The sequence below is a fragment of the Chrysochloris asiatica genome, unplaced genomic scaffold (assembly GCF_000296735.1).
Source record: "Chrysochloris asiatica unplaced genomic scaffold, ChrAsi1.0 scaffold00021, whole genome shotgun sequence".
Classification (NCBI taxonomy): Eukaryota; Metazoa; Chordata; class Mammalia; order Afrosoricida; family Chrysochloridae; genus Chrysochloris; species Chrysochloris asiatica.
Window position 1 is genome coordinate 7,562,629 of NW_006408539.1, and position 20,642 is coordinate 7,583,270.

A 20,642-nucleotide genomic window follows, 5' to 3' on the forward strand; every position below is an offset into this window, starting at 1 on the left:
ACCCTGTACAGGGTTTCCGAGGGTGTAAATCTTTACGGGAGTAGAAAGCCTCATCTTTCTCCCGCGGAGCGGCTGGTAGTTTCGAACCACAGACCTTAAGGTTCGCAGCCCGATTCGTAACCACTACGCTACCAGAGCTCCTTATATATATATATATATTTCTGTGTTGGACATAGAAATTGATGAAGCTTATTTGTTTGACAAAATCCACAACCATATTAAATGTTTTTAACTACTGAATCACAGAAAAAAAAAAACAATACACTATATGAAAAATGGACAATCATCTTCAAATAAAACAAATCTACTCTTTTTCCCACCACACATATAAAATGAAAAATACACTGGTTCTATCACTAAAATATGTGTGCAAAATTTGTTGAATTGGCAAATGTTTTGCTACATATGTTTTCATCACAAGAAAAAAAGGAAAAAAAAAAATACAACAGTTATTAGTACTTAAGATTATATGCATAAGCAAGGTTCTTTGAAATGACAGTCTGATACCACAGGGCAAGTGGAGGAACCTCGGCCAGATATCACAAGTATTAAAAACACTGAATGGTAGACAGAAGTTAACTGAGCTTATCTAGTGTAAAAAAATACTAAGAATGCTCACATTAAAAGAACTCTTTAACAGCCAAAGATTTTCTAAAAAGAAAATAAAATTTTTTAAAAATATAGACAGTACGAACTGTTTTTCAACGTATTTCCATTGTATTTTGGGAAATTCTCTCTCTCATTTTCTAGAATCAATATCTTTTCATTACTGTTTTTGTTGTTAAGTGCCATCGAGTTGGTTCCAACTCATAGTGACCATGTAAAGGGTTTCTAAGGAGCAGCTGGTGGGTTTGAACTGCTGAACTTGTGGCTAGCAGTCAAGGGCTTATCCTACAGCACCACACCAGGACTCCTTTTTTATTACTATATATGTAAAAATTAGGTTTGGTTATCAAAGTAATTTGTGATATCCTTTTGATTTAAAAATAGATTTTCAGGTTAATAAAAATTCAGAGCCACAGTGGGGAAAAAACTTATTATTTAGTAAGGACCCTAAGCCAAAACAGGGCAAGACAATTTCACTTCTTACAAAATTTGCTGCAGTAGTTTTCAAAAGACTGATTTTTTTTCCTTTGAGCAATTTCAAAATGAAAATTATAAATTTAAATATACATGAGGGGGCTTAAAAAAATTCACTGGAAAATTGAATTATCTCTTAATTCCATGGGAAATTGGAATTAAACAACTATGAGTTTTTTCCATGAACTTTATTTATGACGTCCCCTTCTGACCCCATAGAAAAATGGAATTAAAAGATAATGACATTTTTCCATGGACTTTTTGAAAACCCTCGACTCCTGGTGTGGCACTGTAGGATTGACACTGGACTGTGAACCACAAGATTGGCAGTTCAAATCCATCAGCTACTCTCAGAAACCATATAGTGTCGCTATGAGTGGAAATCGACTCAATGGCACTTAACAACAACAACAATATGTAAACATGTATTTTCATGGAATCAAATATGCGATGAATTGAAAACCAATAAAATATTTCAAGAACTCTTTAATGGTAGCGTAGTGGTTACGGGTTGGATTGCTAACCTCATAGTCAGCAGTTCAAAACTACCAGCAGCTCCATAGGAGAAAGATGAGGCTTTCTGCTCCCTGTAAAGATTTACAGCCTTAGAAACCCTATGAAGGGCTGTTATGAGTCAAAACTGACTCCACGGTACATAACCACCACTACCAAATAAACTAGACGTTTCAGAAGAAACAAATATAGCCATCATTATTTCATTAGCAATATTCTGTAGTACCAAGCCTTCCTCACGGACATTTCCATTACTGACCATTTTATAGAGTGAGATAGAGCTCACAGGAAGTAGAATGAAAAACAGAATCAATTCCTTGCCTCATGCTGTCATCAAAATGTTACAAAGAACTACAAAAGCTAGTCATACAAGCTACTGATAACAACAGACTATTTTTTCACTTGAAGCCATTTTACCTTGCAACAGCTGGCGTGCCCAACACAGGAGCTTGAATTTCAAAGCAGTTTACTGGGGCCACGTTGCCCTTTCACTTGGAATGACTTTTGTTCTGTTCCAGGAAATGTTGGAAGAGACACATTTTCAAGATTCTCCCAATATGTTAAGCTACATGGGTCTTTCTTTTAAAGATCTCTCTTTTACCATGTCTGAATGATGTCTCAAACCGTACAGTAAGTAACCAGAAAGTAAGTGATCTTTTAATTTTCAAAAGCTAGGATTGCTTTTTGCATTGGGAAAGGAGTCATTTTTTAGCAATACTTTGTGCTCATCGAATCCACCTTTAGGGCTTTGAGGTTACTGGATTTGATTGCTATTTTTCAACACCTCATACATGTAACAAAAGTGCTCAAATTAAGAGGAAAAAAAAACACAAAAAGATTAAAACTATTGCCTTTACTTGGTAAAGACTGGATTGGTATCTCAAGTTATTTTGCTCAAATCAATTTCTCTTGCTCAAGAGAAAAAATTACTGGTCTCTAAGTAGAGCTGCAACCCAAATATGAATGGAAGATGAGCAATTATTAAGAGGAACTGTAATTTTGTAGGAGGATTTGACATTGCCAGCCACCCAATTACTGTTCAGATGGCTTGAACACCGGTGCTGTGGTTGACTAGAAGATGTAGCAGAAAGCTGGGATTCATATCTCCAGCAACAGGGCAGACCACCCTCTGTCCCAGTCTCTTGCTATGGGAAATGCCAAATCCCATCAGAACCCGAGCAGAGGTGGTGCCTGGGGACCAACAGCTGTAAATCAGAATTTGGGAAACACATTAACCCTTTACTGAACACCCACAACCCTAGGGCAGCACGAAGACTTCAGTGGGATAAAGAGTGTGATTCTACTGGAGAGAAGATGATTTTCAGAATTGAGTCCAAGTGACTGTCTTGCTATGAAACAATTTGAAGCAACCTAATGACTGCATGGGCCCTGGTGTGGCCCTGTAGGATCAGCAATGGACTGCAAACCACAAGGTCGACAGTTCAAACCCACCAACAGCCCTTGGAAACCCTATAGAGGATCGCTATGACTCAGAACCGACTCAGTGGCACACAAACAACAACTGCATGAGCTTATCTAGAAAGGTAACAAAAAAGGGAGCATTTCCAATAATACTCCTACTACTTACAGCCTTAAAATCAAACCTCTAGTAGGGGCTACTATGTGCTAATTTTTAGCAGGAGGGATTTCTAGGCATGCAATGGGGGGAAACTGGCTTTATAACCATGTGCAGGAAATGGATGAGAGAACTTAAATCAAACTCATTTTATTCTCTGTTGGTGGTCTTTGCAGTGAAGCAGCATTGACACCCTTGGATACAATCCATGGTCCTCTTACGTTCTCTGTGCCTGTGCACCACCGAGGGCTAAGCATTCTTGTAAAATCCAAAGTGAATACTATGTGACTACTCTAATAATAAAATGGCTGTGAAACCACGTCCTCCAGGGGAAAAGGACATAACATTTCTACTAGAAAAACCACATACCAAAATGCATCATGTCAGACAAACATGTCATTAGAAGTGAAACTTGTAAGCCAGATTAATTCACGAACCAGATAGATATTACAGGGTAATCTTTAGCATATGCTGTATTAAATCAATCTTGGTATCCCCCCTGATCCCTTCAATATTGTGTGACTTGAAGTATAAAACATGGGAAATACCATGCATTAGAGAGCAGGCCAATGAAGGACTAATAGAACAATAATCATTATTATAACCATTATGTTAGTTATAGGATCAATTCCCTCGGAGAGGAAGAGAGGGTGTGCAGTCCCAAAATACAAGGATTCACACCTGTTAATTTACGTAGATGATATCTTCCGATGAGGAGGTGAAACACTGGAACTATGAGACGGAGTACTTTTGACTAGGAAAGGAAGGCTACCAATGTTACTGCAACTAGAAAGGAAATGGGTGGACAGCAAAATACATATGGCTACTACCTTCTGTGGGGAGTCCTGGTGTGGTGCTGAGAGCTAATCGACCGGACGACTGCAAGGTCACTGGTTCGACCTCACCAGTTGTTGTTGTTGTTATGTGCCGTGGAGTTGGTTCCGACTCATAGCGACCCTGTGCAGGGTTTCCGAGGCTATAAATCTTTACGGGAGCAGAAGGCCTCATCTTTCTCCCGCAGAATGGCTGGTAGTTTCGAACTGCTGCCTTGCAGTTCGCAGCCACTACACTACCAGAGCTCCTTGGAAATCCCGTATAGGGTTGTTATGAGTCGGAATCGACTCAATGGCAGTTAACAACAACAACAGCCTTTGTGGAGTCCTGGTATGTAAGCACTGTACTGCCAATCACAAGGTTTTACAGTTCTAACCCACCAGTCGTTCCTTGGAACTAACTTGCAGCAATGCCACTAGCTTCAATATATTCCTATTGTCTGTACTGTTGTTGTTGGATGCCATCATGCCAATTTTGACTCTAAGTGACCCACGGTGACAGAGAAGAACTGCCCAGGCAGAGTTTTCTTGGATCTCATCTTTATAGATCACCAGAATTTTCTCCTGCAGAGGCAGTGGGTGGGCTCTAACCTTTGATTAGCAGCTGAGTGCTTACTGGTTGATCTGCCAGGGCTCCTTCCCATTGGTTAGCTGGAATCTAATAAGAATACTTCCTTTTCTATATCCATGCTCAGATAGAGTTATTTGACTGTATGGTTCCCATGAAAATCCATTAAGGATGTGCTACCTAAAAAAAATCCCTAGTTCATATAATTTGAATAAACATCATCCTTCCTAAGAGTATCTCAGAAACTGATGTTGTTGTTGTTAAGTGCCGTTGAGTTCGTTCCAACTCATAGTGACCCTGGTAAAAGGTTTCTGAAGAACACTTGGTGACTTTAAACTGCTGACCCTGTGAGTCAAACCAATCTTGGCTGTCCAGTGCATTATCTTGTAGCACCACACCAAAACTCCTGATATTGGACATTAAGAAAGTGAAAAACAATAAAACAAAACCCAACAGTCAGTTTTCCATGCCATACAAATAAAAAGCTTCCCCAAATCTCAGTGGGTGTTTCTCATGTTTGAAAGGCAGAAGATGGCCTGAGAGGTCATGGAGGAGGCTGCAGAGAAGTTTCTACGGGATGGTTCTAGAGCTTACATCAACCACTCTTCACACACATTGTGTGGTTCTATCATCAGTTCAGGCCAACTGCTGACCACAAGGAAACATTATCACATGAAACTGAGATGAGATGGGCCAGTGGGCTGCCTCTGAACTGAAAAAAGCAACTCCCCAAGACAGCAACACCATTTCTGAAAGGATGGCGCTGCCTTGCAACTTTTCACCAAGAAAATGTGAAAAATGTGACGCTCATGTGTCAGTGCTTGAACCCCATTCTTACGGCATTAGTATTGCTTATAGCCATTTTTCTCCAGAATCATGTGTGTAATCTCAAACATGTGTCAGGCTCTGTGTTCCCCAGTTACCAATTATTTAATTAGCTCTGTTTGTTCTTTGAGATACAGGCAAAGTAGTATTTCTTTATTTCCCGCATTTCAGTATGAGTGAGTATATGCCAAGTAGTTTCAAAAGTCTACAGATGTATCCTATCAATCCATACTGTTTCTAAGAAAAGGATCACCAACATCAGAAGAGAAAGCATCTCTCTTCTTTTATACAGACAAGCTGCCATCTTTGCCATCTACTGCACTTTGGAAATCAAACCAAAGCCTAAGAGACTTAAAAAGTGTGAGGAAAGACAAGCCACTTGGGACACCAAGAAACACTGAGGTTTATTATCACCCTGAAAATTTCTCCCTACATGCTCATATAAGGAATCAGAGGACATGTTTCTAGAACGTTCTTCCTAAAAATATTATCTGTGTAAATTAAAAAAGGTCTGCTCCCCCTAAAAAAAAAGCTGAATGATCAAGTTTACTTACTTCCTTAAAAGAATATGAGGCATTCTCACATTCTGCTAGTGTATGCTGACAAGCACATGCATAATTGTAAAAAAAAATTATATATATATATAAATAAAATACATTGTTCTTAAGAAGCTCTTTGTTGGGTTCCAAAAAGCTCACACGTCTTCCTTTTTGAATTATTTTTTAATTTTATTTTAGTGTAGACACCCCTGCCTCCGACTAAAACATGGTCTTCTGCTCTATAAAAACTTGAGTTTGCTCTCAATGTCACTGAGCCCAGGCCACATGAGTACACTGTCCTTTCGTTCACGAGCTAATGATGAGCTGACCAGTGCAAATAAAGCAAATCTCCTTCCCATGGATACTCAAGGCCACGATGAATGGATGACTGCAGCTCACTGAGACAGCTTACACCATCTCGTGATATCCCTAGCTTCCCAAGTCTTAGTAAATCATTAACAGAAGAACTGTTTTCAATGTCTAAGTATCTTTTCCTCAACTGAAGATTTTGCTTGAGGAAAGAAAACAACTCAAACCAAAAGTAGACAGGAAATCTGTCGTGTAAGTAGATGAATGGCCAGTCATCCTCCTTGCGAACTGAACCTCATGACTGCAGATATGGGGCTTTCCAATCGCCAAACCACACTGAAGTGAAATACGCTTTTCTCACTCTTTCAGTTCTGCAGTTCTTTCTTTCTTTTTTTTTTAAATCTACCAGAACTGCACTGATTGCTAAGAAAACTTCCCTGGGTGACCTCTGCTCAGAGTCTTCCAAGGTCAAACGGATGAAGCACATTTGTAAAAGCTTTGAGATGAAAAGATACAAAAATGGAATCTCTTTCCTAAATTCGTTGCTCAGCGAGACATGATAGTGAGGCTGTTAGCTGGCTCATGTGAACTGTGAAATATATTATTGAATAAGCAGGGAGAGGATTATTTAGGCAGAGATTGTATTTGCAACATCTAAATACACATCTTTTCTCCATCATAAACTTTCTCACATAAGTGATACACATCACTTTCCAAGCTTTGATCGACAATCTAAAGAACAAAACAAAACAAAACAAAAACGGGGAGGAACTAACGAGAATAAACATCAACATTTCTCTACAACATACCCTAGGAGTCTTTACCAGTGACCCTCTGTCATGGAGATTAAGGTCGAGCAAGGCATAGATTTGGGCTACAACCACAGTGAAATCTGAGATTTTAATAATACCCGGAAGCTTCAAGCTGTGCTACTATTTTGAACGATGTGAATGGCAAAGGCAGGTTCAGAGAACGGTTTTGACTGGCTGCTGATGCAACCTAGACTGTCTCCTCGCAGTGTGGCTGTACATCCTGCTTGGTGTTGGTCAGGGAACACTCAGTAGAAAATCACAGTGAACAACGTGGCTGCGACAGTATTCTTTTTGGACTTTGGCAAGGTGGTCAGTTTGCTTGTGAAAAGCAGTGGTCAAGCTCCAGGGTACTTAGGCCCAGGGACTCACTTTTGTCTCCTCCATAAATGAACAAAGTCACATTCTCAAGAAGGTGAAGTTCTTCTAGTTATTAACAGTTGTCTGTGAATTTCACCAAAACTAGTCTCTGAAAACTGTAGTCTGTCATGCTTAAGAGCTTAAAGTGTGATGACTGGAATTGGAGAAGCGGTCAGTAACTACTATTCAGAGGTATCATACCTCCTATTTGCACTAGTTTTAGAGGCTTCGTTTTATGTTAAATCCACTTTTCTCACTTTTTCAAGTGTGAGAAGCAAGGGAATTTTGTTCTATGTTGAGCCTCATTCAATCTAATGACTTACACTGGATAAAATGACCAAATAGTGTAGTGGTTACGAGTCGGGTTACTAACCTCAAGGTCAGCAGTCTGTTACTCCATGGGAGAAAGTGAGGCTTTCTACTGCTGGGATGATTTGTAGCCTTGGAAACTGTATACAAGGTCGCTATGAGTCGGAACCAACCCCATGGCACACCACTGCCACCACCATGACCCAAAAGCACTATGGTCAAGCTAATGGCTATTTCTGTCTGGCTGCTTGCTTGTGCCTTCAGTTATGTGACATGGAGTCAGCATCTAATTGCTGTTCGATTAAGGGGAGGACAAGAGCTCCTTCATCACTGGGCCCTGACATCGACAGTTGGAGTCAGAAGTGGCATTCTGTAACTTACCCATTATACTGTCTGTCCCGTTGGCAGGAGGTGTACAGGAAGAGGCGCTGTAATGGTTGGTACCACTACGGTGGAACGTGGACATCGGAGGAAGACTGGAATTAATGTCTGCTGAGGAGTGTGATGGATAGGTCTGCAGCAAGAGGCAGAAAAAGAGGCCATCTTCAACCACAAAATATTACGGGGTTTCTTTTCGAATACTTCTTTCAGAACTCTTTAGTTTGTAGTGGAGAGATACAGCCTTTACATGTTTAAAATACCCAAGAACAAGTCTTAATTAGATTCAACAACTTTCATATGTTTTCAAATAACAGAATACATAGATACATGGTTTGTAGCTGCACAGCAAATGTTGTTGTTAAGTGTCCTTGAGTCGGTTTCGACTCATATATGACCCTGTACAGGGTTTCCAAGGAGCTAGCTGCTGGTGGATTTGAACTGCCGACCTTGTTGTTCACAGTCCAGTGCTGATCCTACAGCACCACACCAGGAGTCTCCCTGTCAAATGTAGAGAAATAACACTGCAACTTGAAATGTTTCGAAATGATTGTTTAAATCTGAAAAATACTACCTAAAGTCACCTTCTAGATTCTATCAACATAAAGGACCATTTTCACTTTTTTTTTTTGAGTCCTGGTATGGTGCTGTGGGATAAAGCACTGGATCTCAAGGTCAGTTTGAACCACAAGGTCAGTGGTTCACACTCACCAGTTGCTCCTTGGAAATCCTATACAGGTCCGTTATGAGTCGCCACCAATTTGATCACACTGAATAACAACAATGACAATAACGATCAATTGGAGCCCTGGTATGGAGCCCTGCTATTGCTAACCTCAAAGTTCAACCTCAACAGTCACTCCTTGGAAACCCTATACATAGTCACTATGAGTCGAACAAATTCCACAGCACTTAACAACAACATGGATCAACTGGGATACATTTCACTACACATTGAATGAAACGGTATCACGCGACACATGGTTTACATTACATTTCAGTCTGATGTTGGATACTAAAAGGCACTTGTCTCAAGTTTTCTTCCAGCCAAATTTGATCATCTTTCTGCACCCCAGAAAGAACAAAGTGGCAAATAAAATCTTAAAAACTTTTTAAAGGCACTAACAATTAAACACCTCTCTAAAGGGTCAATATGTACAGCTTTAAGACCAATGACTATATTTAATTAAATTCAAACCAAATGAACTGAGAATGACTTGTTTTGACTTGAATTCTTTCTGTGCAAGCCTTTTCCATTAGCAACCCACAATATTTGCTGACTACGAAATAAGAACACCATGTTTACAAAATCATTTAAGGCTTGGCATCAAATTCAATTATTATGCTAGCTGTTCAAATAATCTACTTTTTTCTCAAGGCATAGCAAAATACCTGCACAGCGGTACAGTACTTACTGTTGAGCTGCTTGCCTGGAAAAGTGGAGGATGTGATGCTTACAAGACACATCCTTTTTAAGATTGAAAAAAAAAAAAAAAAAGCTTAAAGAGCTTTACACTATCATAAATATATAAAAGGCTAAAGTCTATAATCGTCACATACAATAAATAGTCTGATGTGGTGTTGAAGGAGAAACATTGTACTTCTGTAACTGCAAGGTAGGCAAAAAGTTCAAACCCATCAGACACTCCTTGGAAACCCTTGAAAGGGTTGCTATGAGTCAGAACCGACTCAACATTACTTAGCAACAGTAATATACGGATGGCGTATGGATCCTTATGATGTAGGTGTTGGAGATACTGCTAAAATTGTTGGATTTAAAATGACAGAATATGGTACTGACCTTCAGGTGGACCTGAAGTATTTTTCACAAGGAGTAAAACCCTGAATGAGATAATAGATAGATCCTTTCCCTTTTGCATGATCCACCCGGAGACCCACCTCTTTCTGGACGTTGCCCTTACTACTTGCAACTCTTTCTCTTGGAAACCTTCCTGGGGTTATATTCTGCACTGTGCCATTTAACATCTGGTGATACGCTCCCTTTCATTATTTTCTCTTTCAAGTGCATTTCCATCTGTATTGCAGACTACCTGAGGAAGGACAGAGCTCACGTCCACAGCTAACGGATGAGTATTGAAACATCCTTCCATGAGTACTCAAAGGACAACCGGCTCCCAGTTGGTGTTAAAGAAAATGCGCGTTGAAATATTACTTACCTGAGTGGTAATGAAACAATCTAGAAAATGAGTTGATATTTTAAAGCCAGGACTGCCAATAACACTGTACGAAATATTACTTTTGAAAATACTACTTCTGTTCATCCAAAATAGTCCAACTTAAAGGACCTTCGGTGAAAACAAGTGAGACGATTCCTTTAAACCTTCCCAAGTGTGCAAGAGAATAATGTTCAAATGTTTGCATTTCCTGGATGTCTTCACTTGACCAAAAATTTCCTTAGGCCACCAACTAAACTCATTGATTTTTTTTTTTTTTTTTTGCTTCTTAGAAACGACGTCACAGCACACAAATTGATTCCCCCAAAGTAAGAGGCCATTGTTGCTAGTTACCCTTGAGTCTGCGGCCCCATCTGTGCACAGAACGGCTCCCTAGGGCTTTCAAGGCTGTGACCTGTGGAGGCAGATAGTCAGGCCTAGCTGCCAAGGATTGAGTGTGCCCATTTAATAGTACAGCTGAGCAGAAAGACTGGAGAAGCCACAAAACCTAAACTTGAGAAGAACCAAGAAAGAGCTGTGAGGCACTTCAAAAAGCTCATGAAAGATTGTAAGAGTGAAGAAAAAAAGAGAAAAGAAAAAGACAGTCTGCTTTCATTTCTGTAGTCCTGGTCCATGCTGAGTTTCTGAAGAACCGAAAAATTGTATAAATGAGTCCAAAGTATGCATAAATTTAAAAAGAGGAAAAGAAACATGAAAGATAATTAAATAACTATGATAATGATAAAGTGGGACAGGAAAAACAATCGCATTGGTGAGAATTTCTGGAATCTTTTCTCTTTATGTAAAAGAGGTGGGAATTCTAGATTTGAGAGATGAAGAGTTAACACTGAGTTCGGATGATAAAATAAATGAATATCCAAAGATTTTAATGGGAAACCAAAGTAACCCACACAAGTCATTTTTCAGAGACTCACAGAAAGAGCTACTGAAAGGAAAATAAGGAGTCTTACAATTAGATTATTTTAGATGGAAAAGCACCCTGAAGATGACTGACATGCTAAGAAGTAACAAGGCACTCAGAGAACATCAGTGATATGTGAATTAGGTCTCCTTTAGAGGTTGTCTTAACCTCTCTTGCGAGAACTATGAATACTAGCTGTTCTGCTTCCTTCAAACGGAAAGGGTAGTGAAACGTGTTGCAGCTTTGTTGTTGTTGAGTGCTGTCGAGTCGGTTCCGACTCATAGCAACCCTGTATAGGGTTTCCAAGGAGCAGCTGGTGAGCTTGAACTGCCCACCTACAGTGCAGCGCATTAACCCGCAGTGCCACACATGTCTGCTATTTATTAGTTATTTTACTTACAATACCCAATGCTAGAGTATTTGGAGTCTACCGACATAATAAATGATGAAAGTGCTTCCACTGGTGGTGCTTTTACCAACTCACTGGGTTAATAAAGATGCAAATGATGATCATTGACAGCATGTCCTCAGTTCACAATCATGCTTTGTTTGGGCTAAGGCAGGATTTCACCATCTTGGCACTACTGATTCTGCATCTTGGATAATTCTTTACTGTAAGGGGCTGTCCTCTGCACTGTAGAGTGTCTACCCACTAGGTGCCAACAGTACCCCCTTCTTCTCCAGTTGGGACAACCAAAAATGTTTCTGGATATTGTCAAATATCTCTATGAGAGAAGAGGGCAAAATCACTCACTCTCAGTTGAGAATCATTGGGCTACAAATTTATGCTACAGAAAAATAAAGGACCACAGAACTTCCTTTATGTTAGAAATCTATACTCATCGGACTATTTCACTCTGTTCTCTAAAGACCTTGTATACACTATGTCTGACAGCCAGGACTTTATCGATTTTTAAAAAGAACTCTGTCAAGTCATTCCTAACTGAAATCTACAAAATCCATTTCAAAGCTTAACCATGAACTCCATTCATCTGAATGACTTTGTATTTGTATCTGTGACATACTAATGATTAATTGTGAGTTTGTCATATTAGTTGGCATTGGAAAGGGAACTTGAAGAATTAAAATGGGTGGCTTCACAATTGCTACTAAAATGTGTGGATTTGAAGCTTCATGATGAGATACTGTATTATAATATGATAAAAAGCTGTGGTGGCAGTATTTCTAAAATGCTTTACACCTTTAGAGACAATATTAATTTGGCAAATTACACACAAAATAATTCTGGGAAAGCCCCCCTCTTCTTTTTTTGCCAAACTATGTGTTTGTTTGGTGGTGGTGTTGTTAAGTGCTGTCTAGTCGATCCGGCTCATTGCGACCCTATGTATAGGGCTTCTGAGAAGTGGCCGGTGGGTTTGAACCACCGACTTTGTGGCTCAAACTGACCCTGCGACCCAGTGCATTATCTTGCAACGCCACACCAGGACTCCCTTGTTTGGAATGGGACTGGCCAACCACCTGGACTAAGAATGCATGAAACTACCACCATTATTTTCAAGTGAAGGAACAATGACTTCCTTCTGCATCTTCAAATTACTTTCAATCAGTAGCAGAATCTTGAAAGTCACTTCAATGAGAGATTTTTAAATGGCTCAACACTGGAATTACAGTGATTACTAGATATAATAATTTAACAGTTTTCTTATCCTTGACAAAATTCATTAGGATGCACTAACAGAGACCATATTTCTCTAGAATTTCCTACCTGATCATAGTAAGAAACAAAATGCGAAGTTTTGTGACGAATAAATACCATGAAAAAAAAGAGTTTCCAATATAACCTACTAGACTACCTCTTCAAAGTAATCTTTCTTCTTAGCTGATAACACTGTTTTGGGTCAACAAAACTTCCCACAGTAAGTGCAATTAGATTCTTCTCAAAAATCATGCTTTTCGTACATTTAAACACATTTTAAAGATACAACCCATATAGCAGACTTGACTGGAATAAAAATCAAGTCACCTAACTCAAATCTCTGGATCATGGCAGGAAAGGAAAAATAAAAAATGAGAGAAGAAAAATCAAAATCAAAGGGACAACTACTAAAGGAATGAAACTCACATATTTGTTAGTATAGGGTCAAAACCTTGACTTTGAAATCAATCATAGTAGGTATGCAACTGTGAACATGAGTAGGGTTTTGAGCAGGTTCTTCCTGGTTCATTCATGGCTGGGGAAGTAAAACCAAAACAGACCTGAATATGAAAACTTTGGGTGAACCAGAGCAGTAAGTAGAACAGGAAAAACTACAGGTTGAAGTCCTGCTAGAAACTCAACCTCCCTCTTAGAAAACAAGGGTAGCATACATACTGCAGAACAGCCAAACCTCTTGTCATCAGAGTTTTAGCAGAGTTGGAAACAGCAGTGACCCACTCAGAGATGGCAGCCGACTACTCAGCTTTGAATATGTGTCGCTCTCCAAAGTCCTGCCAATAATTCAAAGTCACACATCAAGTCCTTTGAACGGCTCACTACGCCTCTCTCGTTCTGGTGTGGCGCTGTGGACTAATGCATCAGACTGCAAAGTCATTTGAACTGCAAGGTCGGTGGTTCAAGCTCACCAGCTAATCCTCAGAAACCCTATACAGGGTCACTATGGGTTGGAATCGACTCAACAGCACTTAACAACAACAACAAAATGCCTCTCTCATGTGAGTCTCCCATTCCAGCACTTGGACCTGTAATTGTTCCTGTTCTGGCCCACTCAAATTTTAAAAACTGAAGTCTGTCCTGGTTTTACTTCATCAGCCATGAATGAACTGATTCAAACTGGTTTGAATGCCTGGTGATAAATTCCTAGGGAAGAGGAAAATGATGGCAGAGGAATAAAGGTTACCAACAGAGGACTCTAGTGTATGTCCCTAAGCTTTCTTTTACTCTAATACCTCCAAGTGGGGAGCAGAGCTGAAAAGGGTAACAAGTGTAAAAAATGTGCTGAAAAATGAGCTTGTTTCTGACTGACATATTGCGACTTGGGAGATGCTACAAAAAGGCTCATTTTACCTGACCATAAGACAGTGTTTCTGTCTTTAGGATTAGCTAAATCTGTGTTATTATCTGAAATCTTAACTTCTGGAATTCTTTTTGATGTCCAATGTGATATGACCCCTTTTCTATATCTCTAGTGAATGTGGGCAAAAGACAAGAGAAAGGCCTCAGAAATCCAGAGTGTTTTTTCCTATGTAAGAACAGAGAAAGAAACAAATATGTAACAACTGGCAGGAGGAAAAAGTGAAATAGCACAACAAAGAGAAGTAATGTAAACACATGGGGCTTCAAAAAGAGGTCATGGAAAAATGGAATAAAAAGATAATTGTTTCATGACTTTTTAGAAACCCCTTCATACTACTGGTATAACCTTGTAGGATAAGCAGTTCAAACCCACCATCTGCTCTTGGAAACACTATACTAGGTAGCTATAAGTTGGAACTGACTCAATGGCACACTACAAACACATACTACTAAGGGTCACTGGATTTGCCATACCCATTTGATTTGTAGTAGTCTTGTTAAGTTTTATTGAATTATTCGAATAATAAACTCTTTATTAATACTTATTAATAAACACTTAGCTGTCCAGTGTTTACAGCGCCACACCAGGACTCCATTTGTAGGATTGGTGTTGCTGATGTTAAGTGCCATCAAGTGGGTTCTAACTCACAGCAACCCTGTATAGGGTTTCCAAGGAGCACCTGGTAGGTTTGAACTGTCAACCTCATGGTTAGCAGTTCAGTACTTATCCTAAAGGATGATAACATTTTTAAGGCTCTATTAATGCACAAGGAACTCAAGTCCCATCCTATCTCCTTCACATAGTTCAGGCCTAGACGTTATCTTTCCTCTGTTTGACGACAGATTTAAATTCCTCATTGGATTCTGTGCTGTGAAGTTTCTGTGGCTGGAGGAAAGTCCTATGAGATTTTATGGGACAAAGAGACACATAGGATGTAGGTAATGGGCAGAGTGGAAAGGAAGTTGATTGTTCCCTTTCAGTAACAGAAGAACTACAGCATTCCATAGACCAGCAGTTTTCAACTGGAGTGAGGCATAATGAAGTATCACTGAGAGAATGGGAGTGGGGGTATTGGAATGAAGCTAAAGAAAGTGCTGAGAATTGGAATTGTATCTATGTAGCTCCCCCATGATGTGGTCACTGATGGAAGTGTGTAGAAAACATGAAGTCTTTCCTTTGGGTGTATCTCCATGGGTCAAAGGTGTAACCAGTGATACCAGCAGGTCAAGAGGGAATAGAAATATCCACGCATTCTTCATTGGTCCCTCAAAAAGTCCAATGCCCAGCTCTCTTCCCACCTCAAAATTACAAAGAGATAAAAAACGACAAGGAAAGCAGTGGTTGAAATCCTGTGGCACAACCACATGTTGCAAAGGAAGTAAATGTTGATAAAGAAAGCACAGAACAAAACACAGCCAACAATGGCCAAGAGAATCTGGAAGTCTTTCTAAGGCGATCTGATGAGGTTATCTTTGATCATAGAAACATTAAAATGGGAAAAACAATGGGTATATACCATTTGTGCATGGATTTAGGGGGTTCTTGTGTGCATCAGGTAGACAGGTGACGCGAGCTACTAAATGGCTGCCTTACCAAACGTTCGTGTGGATGTAGGCTGCAGTAGCTGCTAGACTGCGGAATATGAGAAGAACTGCCCAACATTCCTCCGTAGCCAGGCTGATTCATCCCACTGGAGGAGCTCCAAGGGTCACTGCTGTGATGGCCATCTGTAAGGGACAAAGAAAACCAGGACTTCTCTGAGGCATTCGGCCTGGCCTTAAAGAAACAATGGCTGCCTGCTGTGTACTCAGCTTTATATTGGTTAGCGGGTTCCATCAGAAGATGGTCATCATTATTCTACCCCCAGTGGCTCTATATTATCAAGCAAATACAATGCTTAACATAGTTAAAATGTTCTCTGAGAAGTTCAACTGGAAAAGAACAACCGAGTACATTTCTACAGAGGACGGTGTCAAGATAACCAAAGCTGAAGGCAGCAGCTCTTGAAAGTTCCCTTAACTTCTTTGTCTATGATCCCAAAGGAAAAGTTCAACTGTTTCTAAACTTTTGGGTGAACAATAAATATTTGAAACATTATAAACAGTTTTATTGTCATATAAGGAATCAAGAATAATAATAAAGATTAACCTCAGACTTAAAGGCTGGTTCTCATTTTGCTATATGGTATGCAGGGAAGAGGAGTTTCAAATAGATGGCTCTTTGTTGTGTTTATTTTTGTTCCTTTTGGTATGCAGTATATATCACTATGTTAAGCTTTCAGTAGCAATTTAAGGAGAGCAAACATTTCCTAAAGTGGATATAGCACTACAGATAATTTTGAGAGCCTCTGAATTTTATAAAACTATCAGTTAAAAGAGGAATACAATTCTATGAAGGATCATTTCAAGCCTCCTCTTCCGCTGATACCACATTCAAAGCATTCCAGTAGATTCTTTTCATCTCTTATAACTGTTGGCCTAGAGGTTAGGATTAAGAGATTGCTGCTTTTGGTTTAGGATTCTCAAATTTAAAGAAAAAAGCAATCTGTGTTACTGCTGAATTTGCTGTTTCCTTCTTGCATTGGTTTAAAAACAATTTAACAAAAACTACCGAGTGCTGGCCATACATACCAGGCTATAGAATGGTCACTGCATCCTTGAAAACAGAATCATTTTCATTATAATGTTTTGTGTAATGAAAGGTCTTTTTAAAAAAATTTAGGCAACAGGCAAGTTAAAATATGACACTGTATTTCACAAAGCTCCTTTTCACTGAGTTTCTAAATCTAGAAGTTAGAATTCAGAAAACTGGAATATTTTCAGAATGGGGAAGAATATCTGTAGATTTCTTTAAGAACTGCAAGCAAAATCATGGCTGCGATTTTGACAACTTAAGAGTTTTAACTAGAAGATGGAAATGAAAGATAAAAATAAGAGGCCACAGCACAGAGTTTAAAATAAGCTCCAGACAGTCTTGGAATATCTTCCCCTTAATTGCATATTTCTTCAAGACCTGCATTTCCAGGGAGCCATGTACCTTTCTTCTAAAGGAAGTTACCATGAAATGGGATCCTGCTACATGTTGCACCTGTTCTGTGCCCCTGATGTTAAAAAAAGGACTTAGAAAAGAAAATATATATATATAACTTATATGTCTTAGATTTAGCTCTTAGACATAGGAAGTTAGCTGTCACCTTAAATTCAGAGATGAATTTCCAGACCACTCACATTTGAAATAGATGGCACACATGACAAATACAAGGAGAGCATACATCATTGAACAAGGGCCTCCAAAAACATTGTGACAACGTATATGTATGGCAATACATTCGGATTTTGTTAACTACTCACTGCAGATTTATAAAAATACATTATTTTACATAAATTATGCTTTTCACAGGAAATTAATATTTATCACATCACCATGTTCTTAACATAATGTTGTTTTGAAAGAATAGAATGAGATATGTGCAAATTAATTGTGATCATCATAAATGGTATCTTACTATTTTTTTTTTTTTTCTTTTTGGGGATCAAACGCAGAAAAGCACATTTGCTGCCCATATTTTGCATAATCTGCTATGAATAAAACCCTACTGTTTTAACATACCAGGTCAGCTTCTGTAATCTGCAAAACTCAACCAAGCCCCACCCCCTCGGCCCTCCTAAAGGCAGACAGAAGCCATCTATCTGTGTGTCATTTCCTCAGTGTAAATGTGTGACGAATCGTTGAGCTGACAATCTCTACAAACTCCCCCTGCTTATCAATAAGAATTTCTAGCCTTCTGTCCCATTGAGGGTTACACCTAAAGCAGGACACAAGGGCACGGGAGCCCTGTGAACACGATTCCTGAGGGAAAGGCACTCTGGTGATTCAGTGGGTTAAGTGTTTGGCTGCTAACTGAAAGCTAAGTGGTCTGAAGCCATCAGCTGTTCCTCCAGAGAAAAATGTGGCCGTTGACTTCCACAACAACTTACAGCCTTGGAAACCGCACGTGGCAGTTCTCTGTCCCCTAAATTCGACTGGACCGCAATGAGTTTTTTGGTTTATTTCCTGAGTGATCAATTTCATTCACTTTTATAGACTGCCCATAGAATTTCACTTGTGGATTAGCGATCTAAGAGCAAACAGTGGAGGGAAAGAAAATCTCTTCTAGTAGGAAGATTTCTGAGTGTGCCCACTGTGAGCTTCTCGGGTGCAACCTGTATAGAGCCCTTCCTGGAGCAGCATGGAGAAGGGCATGCCAGGACATGCTGCCTAGGTACACTCAAGTTGGTTTCAAAAAGTTAATGTTCTGTAGGCGGGGTCTTCCTGATGAGTGCCAGACCTAAATTTCAAGCTATAAACTTGGAAAACAGAACATCTCATTTAAAAAATAAATGTCATTTGTGTATCAGAGATGGAGTCCCTAGCTGTATCATCCGTATAGCCCATTCCTGCAAGTAGCTGCTGTCCTTGGGACCCTCCTTATCATTTTCAAAGCAGTGGAAAGGGGCAACCAGGAGGCAGCATTACAAGTTCTGAGACCACATACTCATCTGCATTTAATTAATGACATTAGACAATTAAAAGAACAAATAAGACTTTATCTACCATGAAGTTCTACCTGTATACATGGGCTCCTTGAAAAATAACGGATCACTTGCTCAACATCAGTTAGCATGTTTGGGATAAAGGTTTTGCTATGTCATGTAATATATATAGTCCCCAGACTTTAAATAGCTCACATCATTGTAAAATGGGACTCGTGATCTTACCTACAAAACTGATACCTAGCTGGACATTTTATATTGAGGATGGTTTGTTTCCAAGATGGCCAAAATACACACTGATTGTGGTTGGGGATGGTGAAGCAGTTGCGATGATTAGGCATGGAAGGCCATCTTTCTTGTAATGTCCACTCTAACTAAAGCAGATCAGTGTGATCTTAACTCATTGCTGCTCAAGGGCTTTAATACAAGGAAAAATCTTAGCAAAGTTTTAGTTGATTTATTCTGAATGAATTCACTTTCTAAGAACATGTCCTTCCATGCTCTACATTTGTACAGTCAAGAAGCATTTTGTCCCATGCATGACTCTTAATGACCAGGGAATATTCTGTCCAGTGGGTTTTCCATAGAAGAAGCAACAGCATCTTACCTTGCATGAAGAAGGAGCTAGGGAAAGTGCTGGCTGCTGGTTTTGAGGAAGGATAACCTGGTGAGTCCCTGTTGTAGTCGGCAGTGCTTGCTGATGGGGCATAAACCTGGGGAAGGAGAACAAACTTAGTCTACTACTATCCATGGAGAAAATGCTACTTTTCTACTATGTCCAGTCTAAACCCAAACAAACCCTGGAGACACTGCCCCCACTTCTTAATTAAAAACACCAAATAACAATAGCTCAGTATGGTGTGATGGTGTGAATGGAAAATAACATTGTAAGGCTTAAAAGATAAGCAGGTTTACAATCAGAGACAAGAACATGGCAACCATATCTAGTAATAAACACACTTCCTTATGCCTATGGGGGGGGGGGGGCCTGGGAGTCTAAGCACACACTCATCAAACTTCTCCCTTCTAGTAAAATTTTTACTTTGACAGACAAGAGGAAGAGGGAGAGACAGAGGAGGAAAGAGAGTATAATGTATCTGAAAATACTAAAGTCCCATAGTGTCAGCTTTTTGCAGAGATGCATGAAAAAGCCTAGCTCTACATAAGACCACCAACAACCAGTGTGTGCACAGACATGAGGAAGTCCTCCTTCTTAGGGCTTATTGTATTTGAGCGTGCAATAAACTTAAAAAGTGTGCCAAAAACGAATTTACTTACATTCGTTTACTAATTCTCAGGAGGCCTAGAGAACCCATTCTTTCTAAAAACTGCCTGTGTATTTTCTTGTTTATGTTTTATTTAAACAAGACAGCATACTGGAAAAGCATAGATTCATAAGGTATAGTTTAATTTTAATTGGTTTCCCCCTTGCCTTTTCTGCTAAATATATATTTTTTATTTTTTTAATTCCCCATTTTTATTTTGCTCCAAAAGTTCCTCTCTCCAGATGGTGGGGAAGACTGAAGCATTGTCCTCCTCTTGAAGAAAACGGATACCTTCCTGCCTCCATTGTGAAGCAGCAGCTCACAAAACTGGCAGTGAGACTACGGTGGGATGCACGGGTCACAGGTGAAGAAAGGGAAAATCACCGATAAAAAGGCAACTGCAGGGTTACCAAAAAATAGCAACCACCCCCTTCTTTACAACACAACGAATAACAACCCTAAGAAAAAGGATATAATTGCTCTCACGACACCATGGATCACAAACTAAGCATTCATATAAGGTTTAGGATTTCACAAAGGTAAGTCCACAGAGACAGATGTGGGGGAAATGCATGCATACACAGGCATCCATACATCAGATGCATACTCCATATG

At 39.5% G+C, this 20,642-nt stretch overlaps 1 protein-coding gene across 11 annotated transcripts in view; it reads right to left on the reverse strand.

Annotated features, from left to right (window-relative positions):
- Positions 1-20,642, reverse strand: part of TCF4 (transcription factor 4) — a 450,711-nt gene that overhangs the window by 46,580 nt on the left and 383,489 nt on the right. For all 11 annotated transcript variants that reach the window (XM_006837504.1, XM_006837502.1, XM_006837507.1 and 8 more), the window contains 3 exons: positions 19,370-19,475; positions 15,824-15,957; positions 8,103-8,235 (listed from right to left, as the gene is read on the reverse strand). In XM_006837504.1, the coding sequence (XP_006837567.1) occupies positions 8,103-8,235; positions 15,824-15,957; positions 19,370-19,475 (373 nt within the window). The remainder of the gene's footprint in view (positions 1-8,102; positions 8,236-15,823; positions 15,958-19,369; positions 19,476-20,642) is intronic.